Source organism: Maniola hyperantus, chromosome 20 (genome assembly GCF_902806685.2).
Source record: "Maniola hyperantus chromosome 20, iAphHyp1.2, whole genome shotgun sequence".
NCBI classification, from domain to species: Eukaryota; Metazoa; Arthropoda; class Insecta; order Lepidoptera; family Nymphalidae; genus Maniola; species Maniola hyperantus.
Window position 1 is genome coordinate 6,461,588 of NC_048555.1, and position 23,063 is coordinate 6,484,650.

The window sequence follows — 23,063 nt, forward strand, 5'->3', positions numbered from 1 at the left end:
AAAGGATTTCTATTTTTTTATGTAGGTACTTACCTATTCATGTTAGGATTCCACGCAGATGTGAATTATTTCAGCAATGTTACAACACTATGATTCGTGGAAAAATACTAAATGCATTTATGATAAAAATAAAGTATTATTTAGTTAAAGATTATAAGATGAAGTTTCCTTTTCATGACTTTGAATCGATTATTTCATGGGACAGAAAATTAAATGATTTAATTATGATCAATACTTGATATAATTGAATGCGAGATCGGACTATAATATATTATTGTAACAAGGACATATCAGTGAGACCTGTAATTACTGCATGTTTGCATTCTGCTTACCATTCCAAGAAACAACATGAATATGTCACACATATAAATGCAGGAACAGCACTGTTCTAATCATACTGCACTACAACTAGATCTAAGCAGTACATTTAATCGGTGTTAATTGAAACTGAAAATGAAGTTAATCATACTGGCCCTGTGTATGGCCGCTTTGGCTCTGGCTGAAGATAAATACGATTCTCTAGATAATATAGATCTCAGCGAAGTACTGGGTAATGACAGGCTGTTAGTTTCATATTCTAAATGTCTGTTGAACAAAGGACCTTGTACTCCAGAAGTTAAGAAACTCAAAGGTAAAATTATTATTTTTTTAAACTAAATATTATAATAGTTACATCATAAAGTAGTATAACTTTGTAGTTCTTTTTCCTGCCAGCTGTAAGTGAAGCTTGTTGTAAGGGTAATGAAGTTCAAAGCTACAACATTTTGAGATTAAATTAATTCAAGCAAACTCTTTAATGTTACTCTTTAATAATAATAAAAACAAATAGTATTAATTATTACGTAAATAAATCTTAGTAGCATAACAAAATATCAAAGCACTTGAATATAATATAATTAATTTTTTTAACTATTTCAAACTGGACTATACAATTAATACTTCTCCTATTTCACACTTTAGTGCGTTTATATTCGACGATAGATCGCCTAAAAGTCTCAAAACAAACCCATCCTCGGGAATGATACTTCTGAGCAATCTCCCAGATTGTTTCAAATTGATTATCCTCAAACGTTTCTCCAGCATTTTCAAAAACTTTTCTGACATGTTTTGGGTCTCGCTTAGCGTACATATCACGATGACTTACTCCAAGTGAAGTAAATATACTGGGATTCAAGCATGCTTTTGCATCCGACTCTTCAGGAAGGTAAATTCTGTCAGCTTTACAACACCCATCGGGAGTGACTGGATATTCTTTGTCAAAGTATTTTCCTGATGGTGTTCCAGCCATGGGGCCGTTAGTATCATAACTAAAGCAGTCTTTAAAAGAATCGCTGTAAATAGTTCTGTAGTCTATACATTCCATATCTTGTATTTTAGGCATTTCTGGAGACGGTTCATAGTGATTGATTACATGTATAAATGTTTTGTATTCAATTTGAAATCCATCAAACGCATGCCATATAGACAAGAGGGGTTCTATAAGGAACTGATTAAATCGTATATATTTATCACTACATTGTTTGTAAACAATTTGTTTACATAACCAACCGCTTTGAGATTTGTCTAAAATTTTAAGGCTTAAGTAAAACTTACGATAAAAGTTTCTATCATATCGCTTAGCTAAGCATTTTCGCAATGTGTTTAAGTGAACTAAACATTTTTTTATTTCATCCTTGTATGGATTTATTACACAGGTTCTTAAGCACTCCGCAAGATTGTCTGGATGACATAGAATCCCAAAAGTATACCCTTCAGGTACACAATTGATGTTTTCATTTGGTGTTTGCGCAAGCCCCAATCTAGCTACTGTTGAAAATTGATATTCAGCTTGCTTTTCTAGAATTGGCCTTTTTAAAGAAGTGCCCTCACTTATTCGGTCGTCTCTTAGACAACATTTCATTAATTTTCCAGATGGATCTGCATCAGTTTTATTTCCGAAAGTTGCCAAAGGATTAAACAAACAGTAGTTACGATTAATCTGATGGGCTATTTTTTTTGAACCAGAAGTTTTATCAGGAGTTGAATCATTTGGCATAATTATTTCGTATAAATTTTCATGAGCTGCATATGCTTTACCTAAAACAGTGTCATATGTTTTGAAATCCTCCGGCAAAGAAGGTATTTGGTCGGGCGCTTTACCAACTGCCCTTGCCCAATATGACTTATAGGTCGTGCTTTTAAAATCCTCTACCAAAGTTTGAAATTTTGTTTTTACTGGAGGATTGAGAATATCATGTCCTTCATTAAATATACCAGCATGGCGCATATCTCGCTTTTGTGAACACCTCAAGGCCGGCAATTTAGTTTTTTCATGCATAGGTATTGTTGCATCCCCGATAAGAGCATTTACTTCATCTTGCAAACAATATTGTGTCAGGAGATCTTTAACTCTCAGTTCATGTTCTATGAAACGTCCCATATTACCTTTATCACCGCTTGTTTGAGTAGAACACTTTGTAGCCATCTTGCATTAAATCCTAATTCAAAGTATATTAATTAATTATTGTAGGGCACCATATTTGCAGAAATCTTGAAAAACTCTCAATCATACAAATATAAATTGAAAATAGCTTTTTGAAACTTGATCTTCCGTGATATGCGTTGGTTTTGACGTTTTGACTAGTTTTGACGGAGTGAATAAAATTATAGAGAATCCATCGACATAGGAGGTAATAATTCTTGTTGTACTACGAAGTACTTAGTACATAAAATTTCTTTGAGAGAACCACCATGGAACTAGTCAGCATAGCTTATTGAGACAAGTACCTACCTACTTAGTACTTTCTAATTCCTAAGTATTCAGATTCAGTCCTCAGTAATCTAATTCTACGTCTAGAGGGGGTATACCTTTAACAAATTACAATGTTACGTGATTTAGCAGTCTATATTTTTTGTTTGGTAGTTTGTTTGTGTATGTAAATTTACGTACGTTCATTAGTTTCCTCGTAGCTTCCAACCAACTTTCATCTGAGCGTTCCGCTTCGCTAATGTTATCGTAGGTACCTACTATATTATGTTTAAATTGTAGTTACATTCTTATTTATGCCGAAATCACAGATGCAGATGGGGGCGGAAATGACAATATAAATCTACTAATATAGTAATCATGTTCAACTCTTCGCCAGTTCACTACTGAGAACGGGTATCCGTAAACACGGGGAGATTTAGCCATAGACTACCACGCTGGCTAAGTGTTATTCGGCAGACTTCACACATCTCTGAGAACATTGTGAAGGTTTCCTCACGATGTTTTCCTTCACTATTAAAACTGCACGTCATAACTTCGAAAAGTTAGAGGTGTGTGCCCCTGCCCATGACCGAACTCCAGATCCCCACGACTGGAAGGCCGACATCTTAACCACTGGTCTATCACCGATTCTGTATAGTAATACAGTACGCGGCAGAAACTAATGTACATCGACCTTTAGAAGAAGATTTAGAAGGACCGATTGTAGAGCATTGTGTGAGCAATTAAGTGACAGAGACACCGCTCTACAAAGCCGAAATGTGATTCTAAAGGCCGATGTACATGACTTTCTGCCGCGTACTGTACATAAGTAGTGTACGCAACTCAGTTTATTATTGAAAATTATTTTGAATTTTTTGTTTCAGAAAAATTGCCTGAAGTTTTGGAAACACAGTGCGCAAAATGTACAGATAAGCAAAGACAGATGGGAAAACAATTGGTAAATGAAATCAAATCCAAACATCCTGAAATTTGGTCGGATTTATCTTCTTTCTACGATCCTCAAGGAAAGTACCGTGAAGCGTTGGAAGAATTTCTTAAATCTTAATAAATACAAGTTTTTCCTTAATAATTTCTTAACAAGGCAATTTCTTAAAAATTAAACAAAATTTTGTACGGAAAAATATAAAGATCATTATATTGTATTAATCAGCTATTTTTTTTATTTTCCTTATGATTCTGTGAGTAGATGTGTAAGGCTCGCCGAAATGTTTCGTAGCAAACCCACCCTTGTGAGTGATACTTTTTGGCTTCTTCCCATAGAGCATTGAACTTTCCATCATCTAATGACTCACCGGTAGCTTCAAAAACCCGTTTAACGATATGTGGTTCACGCCTAGCGTACATGTCTCTGTGATTCACATGAAGCAAAGTTAATATACTCGGAGACAAACAAGCTTTCATATCGGATTCGTGACAAAAATATGCTCTATCAGCTTTGCAACACCTTTCTGGCGTTATAGGGTAATCTAAATCTAAATATCGACCCGATGGTAACCCTGCCATTTTTAATTCACCTGCTTCTTTTACTGGTTTTATCATATCAGTATATGTTGTGCGAAAGTCAAGACATTCTAGTGGTACATCAAGTATTTTGGGAATTTCTGGGGAGGGTTCTCTGTAGTTAATCACATTAACAAATGTTTTATATTCAATTCTAGAGCCGTCAAAAGCTTGCCACATAGAAAGCAATGGTTCAATTAAAGAAGAATCAAATCGTATCAATTTTGATGCACATAATTTATACACAATATCTTTTGGAAGCCAACCAGATTTTTCAATGTCGTAATATTTAAGATTTAAATAAAAACTTCGGAAGAATGTAGGTAAAAAGCGTTTTGATAATTTTTTTCGCAAGGAATTTAGGTGTCCTAGACATTTTCTGCATAAATCTCGATGTGGATTAATCTCGCAATTCGTAAGACATTCAGGTAAGTTGTCAGGTGCTTTTAATTTTCCAAAAGTATATCCCTCAGGTAAATTACTAATGTTATCATTTGGGGCTAATACTGTGCCAATCCTGCCTTTGTTCAACTCTTGATGGTTTGAGAGAATTGTATTTTCTATTGTTCTATTACTTGTACCAAGTAAAATTCTTTCATCAGTTAGACAACATTTAGCATAAATGCCGCATTTATCAACAAAAGTTCGATGGCCAAACGTTAATTCTGGATTGTATGGAGGAGCACAATAGCTGCGACTTGCTTGTACTCCAGGATTCTTTGTTTGTGGAGTTTTATCAATTAGAGGCTCCTTCGGCATTACTATGTCGTAAAGACGACCGTGATTTTCAGTTTTCTTTCCAAACGTTGTTCCAAAAATATCAAAGCCTTCGGGAAACATTGGTACAACATCACCAACACGGCCGAGCGGTTTTTTCCAATACGAAGAGTATGAAGTATCTTTAAAGTCATTAATTAGAGTTTGGAATTTTGTTTTTATTGGTGGTTTAATAAGCTCTGAAAGTTGTCCAAATGGTCCAGCGAATCGCTTATCCCGGGGAATTGGAAAACGAAGTAGTGGCAACGGCTTTGGCTTCTTGGAGGGTATAATAGCGTCACTAATAAGAGCATCAACCTCATCCTTTAACAAACAGTGCTGTAAAGAATCCGAAACCTTTTCATCAGGCTGGGCTGTAGGAAGTCCAGCTGCACATATTCTGGGATCTCTCTCAATAAACATACCGAGATTTCCTTTCCCACCAGAAGTAGATTTCTGACAATCCACTGGCATGATGGAAAAGTAGCTTGTAGCGTAGGTATTTTAAAATATGTATAAAATTATGTCCAAAAAATTCATATTGTAAACTTGTGTGAAAAAATTATGTTTACCAAATGTTTACCAATAATAACTATTGGTTTGACTTAGACGAATTCTACTGTCAAATTGCATCACATTCTTTTTCTAAACAAGTGCCGAAAAAGTCTTTATACTTTTTTCTGTTTCACCATGGACAGTAAAGTTATTGTACATTAGTGTTTTACTAATGAATTTTATTGATCACTAGCTAATGCTCGCGACTTCGTCCGCGTGGACTACACAAATTTCAAACCCCTGTTTCACCCCTTTAGGGGTTGAATTTTCAAAAATCCTTTCTTAGCGGATGCCTACGTCATAACAGCTATCTGCATGCCAAACTGCCCGATCCGTCCAGTAGTTTGAGCTGTGCGTTGATAGATCAGTCAGTCAGTCAGTCATTCAGCCAGTCAGTCAGTCAGTCACCTTTTCCTTTTATATATTTAGATTTATTATTCAATTGAAAGCAACTATAGATAAGGATTGGATGGGTTTTGTACCAGTTTTGTATGACTTCCTAATATACCTAGCTACACCTTTGATACAAGTTTTGAGATCAAATCCGAAATGCATTAAGTTGCTGTAAGTAGTTACTAGTTAGTTTAATTGAAAACTTCCCTTCATTCTGATTACCGTAAAAATGGTCTGATCATAACAATCATATTATTATTTAACTAAAAATAACTTAGTCATGACATCACGTCACTATTATGTTTTTTTGTCATATTTGCAGTTGGTATAATTTGCTGTACAATAAGTAGGTACAGTCACAGTTGACCCCTAAGGTAACAATAATTGCTGGTTGTATTTACCTACTGTATACTCATGTAATAACAGCCTCCGTGCACTTTATATATACATGAGGGTTTCTAATGAATGCCTTAGTTAAAGTCTTTCTTACAAAAGTCAACATTGTATCAGGTAATATTGTTCCGGAGAGTTGTTTTTCAAATATAGAAACTGGAAGATCATATGATGGTAAGGGAATTTATCGCTGCTTATAAGCATTTTATCGAAGTAACTGAAACGCGTTTTCAGTTTTTCAAGTATTTGCGGTATTAGAAACTATAGTAACACTTATTCTATAAAAATTTCAACTAGCTACCTATTATGGTTGAAGCTGTAGGTATACCTCTAATGTGTCAGACGGACGTACAGACAGAAGAGGTGGTAATACAGTTCCACTTGGCATCTTTTGGCTACGGAACCCTAAAAAAACCAGTCAAGTGTGGGGTTTCATACGAAGGGTTCCGTACCATCGTACAAGATTATGTACCTACTTTTAAATTTTTTTAATTTTCATGACAGCCATATTATATGTTGATATATACCTGGACGGACAAACGGACGGACGAAAAGCGAAGGCTTAATAATAGGATCCCGTTGCCATCCTTCGGGTACGGATTACGGAACCCTTAAAAACTAGGTAGACATCTAAATATTTTCTAGATTAATATGCTTTCAAGAATTTTTATCTCCGCCCTGGCAATATCATTGGTGGCAGCTGAATTCTACAGTTCCCGATACGATGATTTTGATATCAAACCACTCCTTGAGAATGACAGAATTCTTCTGGGGTACACTAAATGTTTTCTTGAACAAGGACCTTGCACAGCTGAAGCTAAAGATTTTAAAAGTAAGCATTTTAAAACTATCCCTAAGTATTTGGTTGATCATGCAGACGAAACTATGGTCATAATGTCATAATGAGATTTAAAAAAAAATTAAATTACGAATAACTTTGGTAAGGATAATTACTTACTCCTATGAATTTTTTGAACTCTGACTAGGTTTAAAAAATGTTTACGATTATACTTATTCTATTAAAATAACCAAATCAATAAATTCAAGCAACTTACGCTGGCTTGATGATATTCACTCCACCCTGGCTTGTGTGATAATTACTTTGGTTTATTCGTCCAAGGATATTTACCTTTCCTCACCTAGGTTTTCCTCCTTAGCCACTAAATACTTCCCATCGGCAAAAAGAAGAGGTAAAGTAGGTACATATAAATGGTAGTTTTTTTTTTTGCGATTTTAACTGCTGCTATAACTAAGGATAGGTCTAGATGGAAGCGGGCTTGCAAGGGTATTTTGACACGTTTATCACAAAAACCGAATTTTTGTGAAAGTGCTCAGCCTAGCATATAAAAAACTATATTTCAACTAATAGGTTATACTTACTAATACTTAGGTTATTTTATTTCAGAAGCAATACCAGAGGCTGTAGAAACTACATGTGGAAAATGCACTCCAAAACAGAAACAGTTGATCCGTAAAGTGATTAAAGCTGTGATGATTAAGCACCCCACAGCTTGGCAGCAACTCGTAGACAAATATGATAAGGATAACACATATAGAGATACATTTAATGCCTTTATAGAGGAAATCGAAACTATTGAACACTGATATTTCTTGTTTCATTTTTACTAAGACATAAAAGAAATAGAGATAAGTAATAAAATAAAATTGAACGTTAAAATTTAAAATATCGAATTTATTAATCATATAATTAACAGTTGTAATCTTAGAACAAACGTTGTCACATTAAAATTTTGCTTTGGTACCGATGACTGATATTATTTTCTACACATCCACTCTATTCTTCCAATTCCAGACCGACGCGACGGCCGACTAATACATTAAGCCTTTCCTTTGACAGCATCGATTCTGTCCTTGTATTTCTGTTGGTAAATGTTCTTGGGGTCATACTTCGCCGAGAGCTCCTTCCACAGGTCAGGGCGTTTGTTAACTAGATGCCTGATAACTTTGTCGGCTGAAGACTTTTGTTTCGGGGTACATTTCGAGCAGTCATGTTCTAAAGCATCAGGAAGTGTTTCCTTAAGGGCTTTAGCGTCAGATGTGCAACGACCTTTATCAACCAGGCAATCAGCGTAACCCCTCAAGAGGCGCTGTGATTCCAAAATTTCGTCAACGTTGATATGATCCCATTTGTCAGTGTACGTATTAGCTGGCTTCGTCCACGCTACTGCGATAACACTGAGGAGTGTCAATACGATTAAGGACTTCATATTTTATCTGTAACAAATAAAATAATAAATAAAATATACCTAAATACAAAAATGTTATAATACACAGAAAATAAATCTAAACAATGCAATTATAACTATGAGTACGCGGCAGAAAATATTGTACATCGACCTTTAGAACGAGATAGCTGTTTCCTAGAGCGTTATCTCTGCCGTTTAGAGCGACAAAACCTCACATAGGTATGAGTGACAGAGACAACGCTCTACAAAGCCGAAATCTCAATCTAAAGGTCGATGTACAATATATTTTCTTGCCGGCTACTGTAATTTAATATTGATAGCACAAATCCGACGCACTCGGTACCAAGATTCGCTAATCGCTAAGCCCGTAGAAGACACAAAAATCTATAAATTTCAGTACTAAACTAATAAATGATAAGCCTTCTATTCACAGACATGATGTTTCTATTACAAAAAAAACTACTTAGAAAATTGGCACATTTTTACCAACTAATCCTATGTGCCTCCTTCAAGCTACTTGATACTGGCAAAGTGCATTATGTTAGTCTATTATTACAAAAAGCCACCAAACAGGAAAAGAAGAAGAAGAAAGTGATCAAACATCGGGTAGGAGCCTGATGTAAAAATGCGTTAAGTCACATTGGCAAACGTAGGTACTAGTTTTCTTAGCTAGCTTATCACCATTTGGTAGATCATCTCTGCACTGACTTAGACAGAGTAGGTTTTGATGCGAACAGTTGAGTGTAATTATATTTTTTTATCAACATTGTTTTTATAAAGAACATAAACATGGAAGGCTAATTGAATTGCAAATGATTATGACGTATTACTTAGGTTATAACTTACAACGAGTTCTCTAGTTTTCCATCGTTGCATCGTAAAGATATTATTTAAAAATACCTAAGTATAGGTATCTGATACTTCAGAAGCTTGTACCTAGCCATAGTTTAATTGCCACGATTGTCTATTGTCTTATTGTTTGTTTTATAATCATGCCATTGTCACTTCCACTGTGGTCTGTGAAGTGTTAAATCTACACGATTCTCGCCAAATATTTTTAAAAATTCGTGACCATTATTTAAAAGGCTACTAAAGATATTCTACTATATATTATACTATACTATTCTATAAACTAATAAATCGTAGCCACGCTTTCAATAATGCTGACACAATAACGCAATTAGTCATTGTTACGACGCGTCCGCGACTTCATCCTTGAGATTTAGGTTATTAAGAATTCGTAAAAACTGCGATTTTCCGGAATAAAATATAGCCATGTCACTCGCCAGGTCTTTCACTATATATCCATATACAAAAATACGTCGATTCGTCGCTTGTTCTATTGCTGCGAGATTGAATGTCAAACCAACAAACAAACACACTTTCGCATTTATAATATGGGTAGTGTTTATTGAATGAATTTAACTTCACAATTTACCTTCGTTGTATAATAACTGAGCCTGCACTCTCACTAAATCTATCAAATAAATAAGCGACTTACTTATTTATAATCTAATAAGCTAGTAAGTATAGTTATCTGCTGTAATATAATCGCGAGGCCCAATTGCACAAGACACTTAAAAATTTATTTAAGTAATTAATTTTTTTTTAATGCTGTCACTTTCTGGCGACCACATTATGCTCTTATCCTGGGCCTGAAAATCAATATCACATCTCAATAGGTGGCTGAGTTCTCGGTGTCTTTCGAGTTTTTTTTTGTGAAAACTAATTTCCCAGGGATGATACTATCGAGTACTATGTAAATATATACAAAATTTTGAAGCATAATATACAATATATCCATAATTATGTAGGTACAAGAATTTGCTCGTTTAAAGAGTTTCAAAGAAAATCATTTGGATTGGAACGACTACATTTTTTTGTTTCTATCTATCAATGTTTAAAGATTTTTATAAGTTGTTATTACACTTTATTATTCAACTGAAAGAAAATTTCCGAAAGTTCTAATTGCTATTCTATCAAATCTGTAATCACTCGATTCTTTTCTATCTCCAAAGTTTCCGACCGCGAGACGATTAGGACAATATATTTTGTTGTTTTAATAAAAGTATTTATTTTAAATTATTGAAAACCTACCTTAATTAGTGATCCTGTTTGGTACTAAACACTGATCGAATCAACTCTGGCTGTGAGGTTCCGACGGCTAGCTTTTATAGTAAGATTCAGCGTTGCGCTATTGACGTTGCAACAATCGAAGGGCTCTGTGAATAATTGATAACAATAATAATAAGTAAATAATAGCTGATTAGACAATAGCTTCCCGCGGAAGAAAATAGGATGTCTTAAAATATGCGTGTCAATATTCAACAATTATTTTATTTTTTACTAACTAGACGTAGACATCGCCTCTATTCGGGAGGTCGGGTTCGATTCCGGGCACGCGCATGAGTATAGCCGTAGGAATATATAAAGAATTTTTTATCTAATAAATCACACTAATTTGGAACTTGTAACGGTTCATCAATTTCTGGACCCAACGATGTATGGGAGATGATCGGTCTCCTTTCACTAAACATCGTGAGGGAACCTGCATGCATGAGACTCATGAGAGTTCTCCATAATGTTCTCAAAGGTTTGTGAAGTCCGCCAATTCGCACTAGGACAGCGTGGCGAACTATGGCCTAAACTCTTCACATTCTGAGAGGAGACCCGTGTTCAGTAGTGGGCCGGTGATGGATTGATCATGAATGCTTGGCATGCGTTGCAATGCCCCTTTTGTTTGAACGACTTGCGTGATAGTATTTCAGAAATCTTCCTAATCTAAATGCCAAGACAAATTCTACAAAGTATGATACGCGAACGACTAGGTAATGACCAGACAGTTTTTTTTTAAAGAATATTGGCCATGTTAAATGACTAATATTCCCCTTTCCTCTCCAATTATAAGCGTAAAGCTTGTGCTAGGAGTAGGTACGACAATAGTGCAACGGGCGGGGTTTGAACCGTCGACCTTTCGGTTTTCAGTCCACTCCTTTACCGGTTGAGCTATTGAGGCTCTTAATAATTAAAACATTAATTACTTACTTTATTTATTACTTACTTAATTATAAACCTTATATTATACCTATTACGTTTTTATTACCTTTATAAACCTATCTACTTAGTATATTATACCATTTCACTCTACTAGTAGACCATAGAATCAATGCCCTGCATAGTTGAAAATCGTGAGGTTTTATAGTATGGATATGTCAAATCATGACATGGTTTACCCGCGTCCATATTCGCACCACGGAAAATTTCCGTACCCACTTTTTTCCCCCGCAAAATCTGTGAACTATAGAACCAAGTATACAGAAGCTCAGCACTTCGGAATTAATTCCGCACCGGTTTTTATTTAATTTAATAGGATTTTAAATTCACGGATTTTAACCGCAACTCGCCACACCTTAGTGCGCGCGCTCTCTTACACCAATGCACGTATGCTGCGTTACTCAATTTGAAAAGATACCGACAGGACACGAGAGCCTCTGACTCGAAGAAAGAAGAAATCTGGATGAAATACGTTAATTTTGATGAGTCAGACATTGAGTCAGGATTTTCTTTTTTTTACCCGACTGCGGCGAACCCAAAGGAGGGTTATGTGTTTTTACAAATTATGTATAGTAGTACCGCAAGAGGCCGAGACGATCGGGGAGGAAACAACTCGCAAACCCGCGCTAACCCGGTGCGGGCAAGAGCGGATGACGTGCGGGTGTGCAGGGCGTCCCCCCGCAAGAGCAACCGCCGAGTTTCTTGCTGGTTCTTCTCGGTAGGAACGGCATTCCGAACCAGTGGTAAATTAAAACTACCATACTATTCATAAGCACTTTTAAAAAGTTTACATGAATAAAAAAACATTCTATTCTATTCTATTCCCGCCTCATACCCCGATTGCCATCTGGATCTGTCGTGTACTATACCTATCGTAATTAAGAGAAGTTTATTTGTAGCGCACCCAATAGGGTCCAAAAGTAGCTTGGCTCTCATTCGAATATCAACCAATCAAACTCAATGTAGATAGGTTGGGTACCTAGATACTAGGTACGTTATAGAAACTAATATCTGTGTCTGTGATTTGCCAGATTTTCGTAAAATTATTTAGTTTTTAAGTTGCACGACTTAAAAGAATCAAACTACATTTAGATGCCTAAAAACGCTGAGGATTGGGCTAGGGAAACTTCTCTTGAGTCGGATCGTGGGATAAGTTGATTTTCATTATTGCATTGACATTATTCTTACACAATAAGGAAAAGTAGATATAAGTACCTACTTAAGTGCTGCTTCATGTTTCCTAGGTCGCGTCCGTGCCGCCCTATCATTAAAATTGCGTTACTATAAGATGATTTATACGACACTGTTAAGAATTTCATCACCTCACCTAGTCATACCTAGGTCATCGGAGTTTGAACTTACAAAAGTGGTATTTTGATGGATATATTGATACTAACTGATGCCCACGACTTCGTCCGCGTGGATTTAGGTTTTAAAAATCCCGTGGGAACTCCTTTATTTTCCGGGATAAAAAGCCTATGTCCTTCCCCGGGATGCAAGCTAGCTCTGTACCAAATTTCATCAAATTCGGTCAAACTGTTGGGCCGTGAAAAGCTAGCAGACAGACAGACGGACAGTCAGACATACACACTTTCGCATTTATAATATTAAGTATGGATTTGTAATTATAGCGTCAATAGAAATATACATTCTGTGAAAAGTTCTACTCTCTATCTATTAGGTACGGTTTACGAGATGTTACCCCGCTGACAGACGGACAGATGGATAGCGGAGGCTTAGTAATAGGCTTAGTAATTAGCACCATTCGGGCACGGAACCCTAAAAATCAGCAAAAGCAGAGATGAGATTGCGAAAGATTTTATGTCAAAAGTTTTTATTTACCTATCCTATCCATTATGTTTATTCCATCATCATCATCATGATCAACCCATCGCCGGCTCACTACAGAGCACGGGTCTCCTCTCAGAGAGAGGGATTTTGGCCATAGGCCACCACGCTGGCTATAAAGATTGGTACATAGTTATGTTTATTTACATTATGTAAAATTAGAACGAGCAACTTGGAACTCGAAAGTAGGTATAGTACGCGACAGGTCGAGATGGCAATGGGGGTGTGAGGGGGGGGGGCAACACTCGCAACTCACCCGCGCTGTCCCGCACCAGTTTAGCGCGGGGCCTGCGCGGATGCGCGGGGCGTTCCCACCTCGATTGCTATATTATTCTCAACTTGTCGCTATACTATAGGCACCTAGTAAGTACCTACTGTGTTTTCCATTTTAATTCTCAAAACAAGCGCAACTTTTCGTATGCTATAAAATGCTATTTATTTCTGTTATTTCTTGCTAATTTCAATTTTCAATGAGTATTTTTCAGCCAGTACTAAGCGTTCCGGGTGAAACACCCAAAACAGACGCAGATTCGAAAATTAAAGAATCCTGCCGGTTCCGCAATTTTTGGTACGTAATAAGGATTTTAAAATAGTTATAGAACGCGACAGGTCGAGATGGCCACCGGGGAGGGATCACCCCGCACACCCGCATAGCCCTAGCGCTAACCCAGTGCGGGTGATGTGCGGGGCGTCCCCCCGAACTACCTATACATATACCTACTCGTAATTCGCCCCAAGACTACACGAACTATATACCTACTCGTAATTCGCCCCAAGCAAGACAACGCCTTGTTTTTCTATGCATTAAAATGAATGACATAATTTACATATTTTCACACCGAATAGATTTGACGTAATTCCTTGTTTTCCGAAGCATGCGATGCACAGCTGAAGGCCAAGGCCGCTCATTATGCTGTCAAAAGGATTCACATGGATCAACGGTCACCCAACCACGTACCTTACTTAGGTAACCTAACCTAGGTACCCACTGCTACCTAGTCTACTAGTGCCTCACGCGCTATCCGTTGCGAAGTTGAGACGGAGTGCGAAGATTTTTTAGATACATTTCTGGCAAAATCTTTACCGTCCGCGGTAGGTTTAGATGGCAATCGAGGTAGATGTGAGGCGGGGGGACGTCCCGCACACCCGCTCATCACCCGCACTAGCGCGCACCGGGTTAGCGCGGTGGCTATGTGGGTCTGCGGGGCGTTCCCTCTCCGTTTGCCATTTCAACCTGTCGCGTACAATATATCCAGAATAGTACGGTTAAATGTTTAATCTACCTCAAAACTAAAATCCATACAAATATTTTAAATGGGAAAGTGTGTCTGTCTTTCTGTTTGCTAACTTTTCATAGCCCATCCATAGAGCTCTTTTCATAGAGCCTCAATAGCTTAACGGGTACAGGAGTGGACTGAAAACCGAATGGTCGACGGTTCAAACCCCGCCCGTTGCACTATTGTCGTACCTACTCCTTGCACAAGCTTGACGCTTAGTTGGAGAGGAAAGAGGAATATTAGTCATTTAACATGGCTAATATTCTTATTAACAAAAAAAAACGTGTATCCAGTATTGATGAAATTTGATACAGAAATAGCTTTCATTCCGAGGATGGATATAGGCATTTCCCGGAAAATGAAAGAGTTAAAAGAAAAAGATTCCGACGAATTGAGAACCTCCTCCTTTTTTGAAGTCGGTTAATGGTACTTATTTCAGTTTATGAAATTAGTTAAAATAATCACTAATTAATTGTGAGCTCACGTCAAACTCATTATTTTTACTAATTTCTTAAACTGGACACTTTCAAGTAAAGACTTTATATAAGCCTATGAAGATGATACTGCTAGGGGCTTAATTTGAATGCCATAAGCCTACTTTGTCGTATTAGTTTACAAATTGCAAAAAAGCAAATTAAATTTGAATTTCGTGTGCGAGCCCGACTCGCAACTGACCGGTTTTTAGGGTTCCGTATCCTAATGGCAAAAAACGGAACCCTTATAGATTCGTCATGTCTGTCTGTCCGTCCGTATGTCAGTATGTTTGTTTTTCTACTCAGAACTAGATGTTAATTAATTACAATGTTCTAAGAATAATACAGGAAGGTCTTTACTTGCGTACCTACATGCACTTTAGATAAATCTAAATAAATAAGACTATTTTGTACTGGAGTTGCCATGGTAGGTATAACATCAAGATGAAGCTTCTGATTATGTAAATTACTTGTAATTAACATTCTAATTAATTAATCATCTTCTTTATAGGTACCGGAATCTAGAAATATAAACACATGCTGAGTGGTCTACCTATTTCTAATGTTACCATGCTCTACAAAATTCCAAATCTTGGATTATGAATTAATCCAAGATTTGGAATGGATAGACCTATCTACATTTTTATTTTTAAGATTTTTACAAATTGTGTTTTTACCAGAATACAGATCACTATACCCCTATTATAAATGCGAAAGTGTATTTGTTTGTTGGTTTGTTGGTTTGTCTTTCAATCACGTCGCAACGGTGCAACGGATTGACGTGTTTTTTTGCATGGGTATAGATAAAGACCTGAAGAGGCGAACAAGGGCTACTTTTTATCCCGGAAAATCAAACAGTTCCCACGGGATTTTTTAAAAACCTAATTCCACGCGGACGAAATTGCGGGCATCAGCTAGTAAGTATATATTTCTTTTTCCATTCTTCCGCTGTCCGTCTGCCTGTCCGTCTGTCCGTGTGTCACCAGGCTGTATCTCATGAACCGTGATAGTTAGACAGTTGAAATTTTCACAGAAGATGTACTTACCGTACCAATTTCTGTTGCCCCTAACAAATACTAAAAAAACAGAATCAAATAAATATTTAAGGGGGCTCCCACACAACAAACATGAAATTAGGCATACATTTATTAGCTATTTTGACGTAGACATGTGCTAAGAAAGGATTTTTGAAAATTCAACCTACAGCTAGAATACGGGGTTTGAAATTTGTAAAGTCCACGCGGATGAAGTCGCGGGCATTAGCTAGTCCTTCATAAATATAATAGATACTACGTTATTACACGAAGTCACGAGCAAAATAATCAATAAAATAGATCACGTAAGTATCTCTACCACGTACATAACATTTGATTTAATCAAGTATTTTTCCAGAATTGAAGAACTTAAAGTACAATGACGAAGTATATTATTATATTATGTACTTTGCATCTATCATAATATTCAATAGGTACACCCTGAGTACTTGCAGTAAGGTGGGAATCATCAGCAAGATACACTAAGTACATAATATTATATTTTACTCCAGGGAGAGCATCAGCATTGAGAAGTTGGAAATATGTTATAATTTTACTAGCTGATGCCCGTGACTTCATCCGCGTGGAATTAGGTTTTATAAAAATCCCGTGGGAACTCATTCATTTTCCGGGATAATAAGTAGCCTATGTCACTCTCCAGGTCTTTATACCCATGCAAAAAATCACGTCAATCCGTTGCACCGTTGTGACGTGATTGAAGGACAAACCAACAAACAAACACACTTTCGCATTTATAATAAGGGCGTTAGATATCCGTGATATCCCGGCAAGCTGAGGTTAGGAATTATGCCAATATGTAGATATAGGTACCTACCCAATGACATTCAGAATGTCATTGTACCTACCAAAAAAAAAATAAGCCTCGTGCGTGATCGACTGAAACCACAAAAGATATAATAGTACTAAAACGTACTGAAACTGTATAGTTTGCGTGCAGTATTTTATAGCTATCTATTAGTAGGACCCATCATACGTGGGACATAATATGAGGACTTAAAGAGAAAAATATGATAAGGGTACTGATTTCAAGGAAATTCCTTGCAAAGATTCATAAGAATTGTTTTAGCAGGACTAATTGAAATATCCGTCGAAAAATTCGAACATAAGCATATCTCGCAATTAGGTAAACAATACGTAGATAATAAAAAAATATTATAAAGCACAAATAATATTTTTTGTCAATCTTGAAGATACCATTTTAAATTACCAAATTTAGTAAACGGAAATACTCATATTTCCCTCCAACTTTTTTAGTTGTACCTATAGGGTGTATCTTGTTCAGCCTATTGCTAATGGTAAAATATTCAGTTTCAAAGTCACACGATCTCAAGAATGGGCTACTTGACTCATATCTAATTTCGTCCAATAAATGATTATTTATTATAGTATTTTGCTTAAGACAACGAAATATATCAATAACAATTATTAAAAACGCAGGATGGATATATAAATCCAATTTAAAAAAATACAGTTTTTATTTTTATTTGAAACGCAGAAAACGCTGTCAGCCATGATGTGACGTCATTAAATATGTAAACAAAGAAATGTCATCCCTATGTCACGCGGGGACTAACGTAGTATCCATATATATAAAATTTAAAGTCCTGACTAACTTATATATCAACGCACAGCCTAAACATCTAAACAACTGGTCCTAGATACATGAAATTTGGTCTGTGTGTTCTTTGTAGGTAAAGAGAAGCTATCCACTAGGAAAGGATTTTTTGAAATTCCACCCCTGAGTGAGTTAAATGGGGGTTTGAAATTTATGAAGTCCACGCGGACGAAGTCACGAGCATAAGCTAGTTTTTATATATTTCTAAAAACTCATAGTAAACGTGAAAAAATATCGTTTTCTCTTTATAAACTGAATAAGTTATTAAGTAAGACTTACAACAAAGTCATCTTTGCAATAATAAATTTGGGTTGAAGTCGTTAGTCATATAGGATCCCTTTAAGCAAGTCTTCGCGTGTTACGTATATTTATTTCACTGGGCACTCTAGTCCACAACTTTCCTGTGGTCTTTATCGATGCGTTTTTTACATTCTCGGATGATTCAATAACGATAATTACTATATTTTTCATGTAAACTAGTATAGAAGTCATGTTTATTAAACTTTGGGAGGTTATGCTGTTGTTTACAAATGCATGACGTCAGAGCACAGATAATCTATCGGCCAAACATGGCCGACAGTGTTTTCACCTGTCTAAGAAAAAAAAATTTTTAAATTAAAGTTTTACGGTTTTTAGGGCGCAAAAAAATATAGTGTTAATTTTTTTGATCTAATAGGACAAATATTAACCATTTAAGACCTACTTAAAAAAAGTGTCAACTAGCCTATTTACATACAAATCTTTGAACCCGTAACTTTGAAACTCGATATTTTCACGGAAATCTGGCGAATTATAGACATAGATATAAGTTTTAGCACGTACTCGTATCTACAAAATTGCATCGAGTTTGATTGATTCATATTTAAATGAGAACCAGACCGCACGCCACCGCAAACAATTCCACCCTCACCACCTAGTTTCTGGAGCACTTCGACCACCCGTTGTGCCAGATTCTTTTTTTCACGCACATGCAAACTTTGGAATCAACTCCATTCTGCGGTGTTCCATTAGATTACAACATGGGGTTATTCAAGGGGTTATTCAACAAATTGCTGAAAGGCCGGCAACGCATTTGTGATTCCTCTGGTACTGCAAATGTTCATGGACGGCGGTAATCATTTAACATCAGGTGACCCGGCTGACTGTTTGCTTGCCATTATTATATTAAAAAATAACTGCGTTAGTACTATTATATTATTCTGTGAGCAAACTAGGAAGCTGTGATAGTCTAGTGGTTAGGACGTCCGCCTTCTAATCGGAGGTCGGGGGTTCGATCCCGGGCACGCACCTCTAACTTTTCGGAGTTATGTGCGTTTTAATTAATTAAATATCATTTGCTTTAACGGTGAAGGAAAACATCGTGAGGAAACCTGCATGCCTGAGAGTTCTCCATAATGTTCTCAAAGGTGTTTGAAGTCTACCAATCCGCACATGGCCAGCGTGGTAGACTATGGCCAAAAACCCTTCTCACTCTGAGAGGAGACCCGCGCTCTGTAGTGAGCCGGTGATGGGTTGATCATGATGATGATGAAACTAGGTTGGTATGGAGCGATTGACGGAGAGATCGCCGTTGAAAAAAATACGAATCCACCTGTAGGTATAGTATGTGTAACTTTTTATGCAGCAGACACCACCGGACTATAATGACGGTGGGGGAGGAGGACAAATTAGACGTTTCAAGCTTGACTCTATCCATTATAAATACCGCCGTTGACCACTCTATGATCATAAGTCACCAACACGTTGTGCAACGCTTATTGTGTGATACTGATAAGGTAGGATTTTAATCACTTTTTGCAAGTAAACATTGATTAGAAAACACAAAGTAGACATTAAATAAAGCCTAGTCTTGGTGCATAGTAAACTTCTCTGTGACGGCAAATTGGAAACAGAAGTTTACGTCAGAAGATGGAGCACCATTTTCTAACATCCCAACTAACACTATTTACCGCCCCTCATTCTTTGAGAATAGGTCATCATCATGATCAACCCATTACCGGCTCACTACAGAGCACGGGTCTCCCTCTCTGAGAGGGGTTTTGGCCATAGTCTAGCACGCTGGCCATGTGTGGATTGGTAGACTTCACACACCTTTGAGAACATTATGGAGAACTCTCAGGCATGCAGGTTTCCTAACGATGTTTTCCTTCACCGTTAAAGCAAGTGATATTAAAATTACTTAAAACCCACATAACTCCGAAAAGTTAGAGGTGCGTGCCCGGAATCGAGCCCCCGACCTCCGATGAGAAGGCGGACGTCCTTAACCACTAGGCTATCACAGCTTATATAGTAGATACCTATTGAAATTGAATTAAATACTAACCTGCTACAATAACTTGTAGCCTACTGTTAATAATAAAATAAATAAGTACTTAATGTGGCTAATTATGTTGTAAAACTAAACTAGACTAACTAAACAATCTCTAAACACAACTGGCTGGCTAATACTTTTGTACACAAAATTGATAGCAATATACCTATTAGTCCTATCAATTTAGTTGAGTTTAGAGATTGCCTACCTACATCAGAATTTAACAATATAATAGGTACTTATGCTTCTAGGTCATGTGTTTAGTGGATGATTTAATTTCTTGGCGCTTTAAAAACCTAATTAAGTTTTAAGTCTTAGGCCTTCTGGGCAAAGATAATCCTTTACTATAACCTTTATACTTTATCTAACCTGCCCGTCATATTTGGATTGAGGTTGAATTTTATTACCAAATAAGCTGTTTTGGCAAGTGCATGGTCCTCAGACATCCAAGTCCAACTCTATGCCTGGGGCTGGTGTATGTTCAAGCTAAATCCATCCATACTAATATTATAAATGCGAAAGTGTGTCTGTCTGTCTGTCTGTCTGGTAGCCTTTCACGGCCCATCAGTTCAACCGATTTTGACGAAATTTGGTACAGCGATAGCTTGCATCCTGGGGAAGGACATAGGCTACTGTTTATCCCGGAAAATCAAAGAGTTCCCACGGGATTTTCAAAACCCTAAATCCACGTGGACGAAGTCGCGGGCATCAGCTAGTCCAGTTTTCTATAGATCTACTGGTTGTTCTATCAGAATATCCAATGACTGATGAATGATGATAAAAATATAACAACTTTATCCACATGACATTGAATGATGAATGATGAATGGTAATAAAAATATTACAACATTATCCACATGACATTGAATGATGAATGACGAATGGTAATAAAAATATTACAACTTTATCCACATGATGTTAAAAAAGTTTTTTTTTTAATTTTGCAGATGATTTCGAAGTCATGTGTGGTGCTGTTCTGCCTTCTAGGGGCAGTACTAGCCGAGGAGAAATATTCGGACAAGTATGACAACTTCGACTTAAATGAGGTCCTGCAAAATAAAAGATTGCTGCAATCTTACGCCAACTGCATTCTCGACAAGGGGAAATGCACCCCTGAAGGAAAGGAATTAAGAGGTAAAACCCCTTTCATCATCACTATCAAGTCATCGCCGGGTCACTACTGTGCCCCGATCTTTTCTCAGAACGAGGATTTACAGAGAGCGTATTGGTAGACTTCACACACCTTTCAGAACATGGCGAACTCTCAGCATGCCAGTTCCCTCACGATGTTTTCCTTCACTTCCATCTACTAAACACGAGGTAGATAAGTATAGCATAAATCACTACCCATATTATCACTAGTCACTACCCATGCCTATTTTAAAAGCGAAGGTGTGTTTGTTTGTTGATTTGTTGGTTGATTAGTTTTAAAAAGAAAATATGCTTTGTACCTACTTTGCTCTGCATCGCAAAGTATCTAAATATTTAACATGTTTAGTATTACACGAAACATTATTATTTTATCCATATTAATATAATATTATAAATGCGAAAGTGCGTCTGTCTATCTGTCTGCTAGCTTTTCAGCTTTTTAACAGTTTAACCGATTTTGATAAAATTTGGTACAGAGTTAGCTTACATCCCGGGGAAGGCCATAGGCTACTTTTTATGCTGGAAAATTAAAGAGTTCCCACAGTATTTTAAAAACCTAAATACATGCAAATGATCCACGCAGACTTGGGCATCATCTAGCTACAAATACTTAATATCGACTAACACCTCCAATCTATCAATTAGCTGTTGAATCAAGGGCAGGCATGGATATCTTATATATATGAAAGAAAAACCTGACTGACTGACTGACTAATTGTTCTATCAACACACAGCTCAAACCACTGGACGGATCGGACTGAAATTTGGCATACAGATAGCTATTACGACGTAGACATCCGCTAAGAAAGCATTTATGAAAATTTAACACCTAAAGGGGTAAGGAAGGGGCTTGTAATGTGTGTAGTCCACGCGGACGAAGTCGCAGGAATAAGCTAGTTTTAAATAAATGCGACAAAGAAAATATAGAAGTACCTACTCTTCTTTCACAGAACACATTCAGGACGCTCTCGAAACTGGCTGTAAAAAATGTACAGACGCCCAATCTAAAGGAGCTACAACCGTAATAAACCACGTAATCGAGAATGAGCCTGAAATCTGGAAGGAGCTGACTGCCAAGTATGACCCTCAGGGAATCTGGCTGAAGAAATATGAGGATCTCGCGAAAGAAAGGGGAATTGCCATACCCAAGGAATAAAATTATTTCCATGAAAACCGATAGATGATGAATTTTTATATCTATTTTGTTTACCTGTTGATTTTGTATTAAATATATTTATCAATTTAATCGAAAAATTTATATTGACACCTTTTGTTTTCGGTCTGTAACAGCTGGAAATCTTAGCGATTTCTAGCTTTCGAAAATAGTTTTTTTCAATCTTAACATAAAAGGAAGTTTATTAAAACAAAGAAAAATATTATTTACTAGCTGATGCCCGCGACTTCGTACGCGTGGATTTAGGTTTTTCAAAATCCCGTGGGAACACTTTGATTTTCCAAGAAAAAAAGCCTATGTCACTCTCCAGGTCTTTAACTATATACCCATGTAAAAAATCACGTCAATCGGTTGCTCCGTTGCGACGTTATTGAAGGACAAACTAACAAACCAACAAACAAACACACTTTCACATTTATAATAATGGGTACTGATAATATGGATACTGATTGCAAACCTTTAGTCATAAGAATCTGTAGGTAATATTTTTTCATCATTATGAAGAGTGAATAGATAATTAATTTACTCAATGGATTTATGATAAGTAGGTA

The 23,063-nt window shown here is 36.7% G+C and overlaps 5 protein-coding genes across 5 annotated transcripts; 3 read left to right on the plus strand and 2 right to left on the minus strand.

Moving 5' to 3' along the window:
* The first annotated feature begins 376 nt into the window (after positions 1-376).
* LOC117991986 (allergen Tha p 1-like) lies at positions 377-3,898 on the plus strand. Its single transcript, XM_034979629.2, has 2 exons — positions 377-631; positions 3,613-3,898. Exons 1-2 carry the CDS (start codon positions 454-456, stop codon positions 3,792-3,794), a joined length of 360 nt encoding a protein of 119 aa, XP_034835520.2. The 5' UTR covers positions 377-453; the 3' UTR covers positions 3,795-3,898.
* LOC117992109 (EF-hand domain-containing family member B-like) lies at positions 944-2,464 on the minus strand. The gene has a single exon (XM_034979769.2). The coding sequence runs from the start codon at positions 2,462-2,464 to the stop codon at positions 950-952; it is 1,515 nt and encodes a 504-aa protein (XP_034835660.2). The 3' UTR covers positions 944-949.
* LOC117992103 (EF-hand domain-containing family member B-like) lies at positions 3,896-5,514 on the minus strand. Its single transcript, XM_034979761.2, has one exon. It carries the CDS (start codon positions 5,477-5,479, stop codon positions 3,896-3,898), a length of 1,584 nt encoding a protein of 527 aa, XP_034835652.1. The 5' UTR covers positions 5,480-5,514.
* Positions 5,515-6,420: 906 nt separating this feature from the next.
* On the plus strand, positions 6,421-8,112 carry LOC138403715 (ejaculatory bulb-specific protein 3-like). Its single transcript, XM_069505360.1, has 3 exons — positions 6,421-6,520; positions 6,992-7,178; positions 7,752-8,112. The coding sequence occupies exons 1-3, from the start codon at positions 6,515-6,517 to the stop codon at positions 7,949-7,951; spliced, it is 393 nt and encodes a 130-aa protein (XP_069361461.1). The 5' UTR covers positions 6,421-6,514; the 3' UTR covers positions 7,952-8,112.
* An 11,424-nt stretch (positions 8,113-19,536) lies between these two features.
* On the plus strand, positions 19,537-22,584 carry LOC117992124 (allergen Tha p 1-like). The gene is made up of 3 exons (XM_034979797.2): positions 19,537-19,650; positions 21,134-21,320; positions 22,289-22,584. The coding sequence occupies exons 1-3, from the start codon at positions 19,597-19,599 to the stop codon at positions 22,492-22,494; spliced, it is 447 nt and encodes a 148-aa protein (XP_034835688.2). The 5' UTR covers positions 19,537-19,596; the 3' UTR covers positions 22,495-22,584.
* Positions 22,585-23,063: the final 479 nt, after the last annotated feature.

Excerpts from the sequence above, each read along its gene's own strand:
- LOC117991986 (XM_034979629.2), top strand. The coding sequence starts at position 454 with ATGAAGTTAATCATACTGGCCCTGTGTATGGCCGCTTTGGCTCTGGCT. Across the intron at positions 632-3,612 it reads AGAAGTTAAGAAACTCAAAG|AAAAATTGCCTGAAGTTTTG; the intron begins GTAAAATTATTA and ends TTTTTGTTTCAG.
- LOC117992109 (XM_034979769.2), bottom strand. The coding sequence starts at position 2,464 with ATGGCTACAAAGTGTTCTACTCAAACAAGCGGTGATAAAGGTAATATG.
- LOC117992103 (XM_034979761.2), bottom strand. The coding sequence starts at position 5,479 with ATGCCAGTGGATTGTCAGAAATCTACTTCTGGTGGGAAAGGAAATCTC.
- LOC138403715 (XM_069505360.1), top strand. Across the intron at positions 7,179-7,751 it reads TGAAGCTAAAGATTTTAAAA|AAGCAATACCAGAGGCTGTA; the intron begins GTAAGCATTTTA and ends ATTTTATTTCAG.
- LOC117992124 (XM_034979797.2), top strand. The coding sequence starts at position 19,597 with ATGATCATAAGTCACCAACACGTTGTGCAACGCTTATTGTGTGATACT. Across the intron at positions 19,651-21,133 it reads TATTGTGTGATACTGATAAG|ATGATTTCGAAGTCATGTGT; the intron begins GTAGGATTTTAA and ends TTAATTTTGCAG. Across the intron at positions 21,321-22,288 it reads TGAAGGAAAGGAATTAAGAG|AACACATTCAGGACGCTCTC; the intron begins GTAAAACCCCTT and ends CTTCTTTCACAG.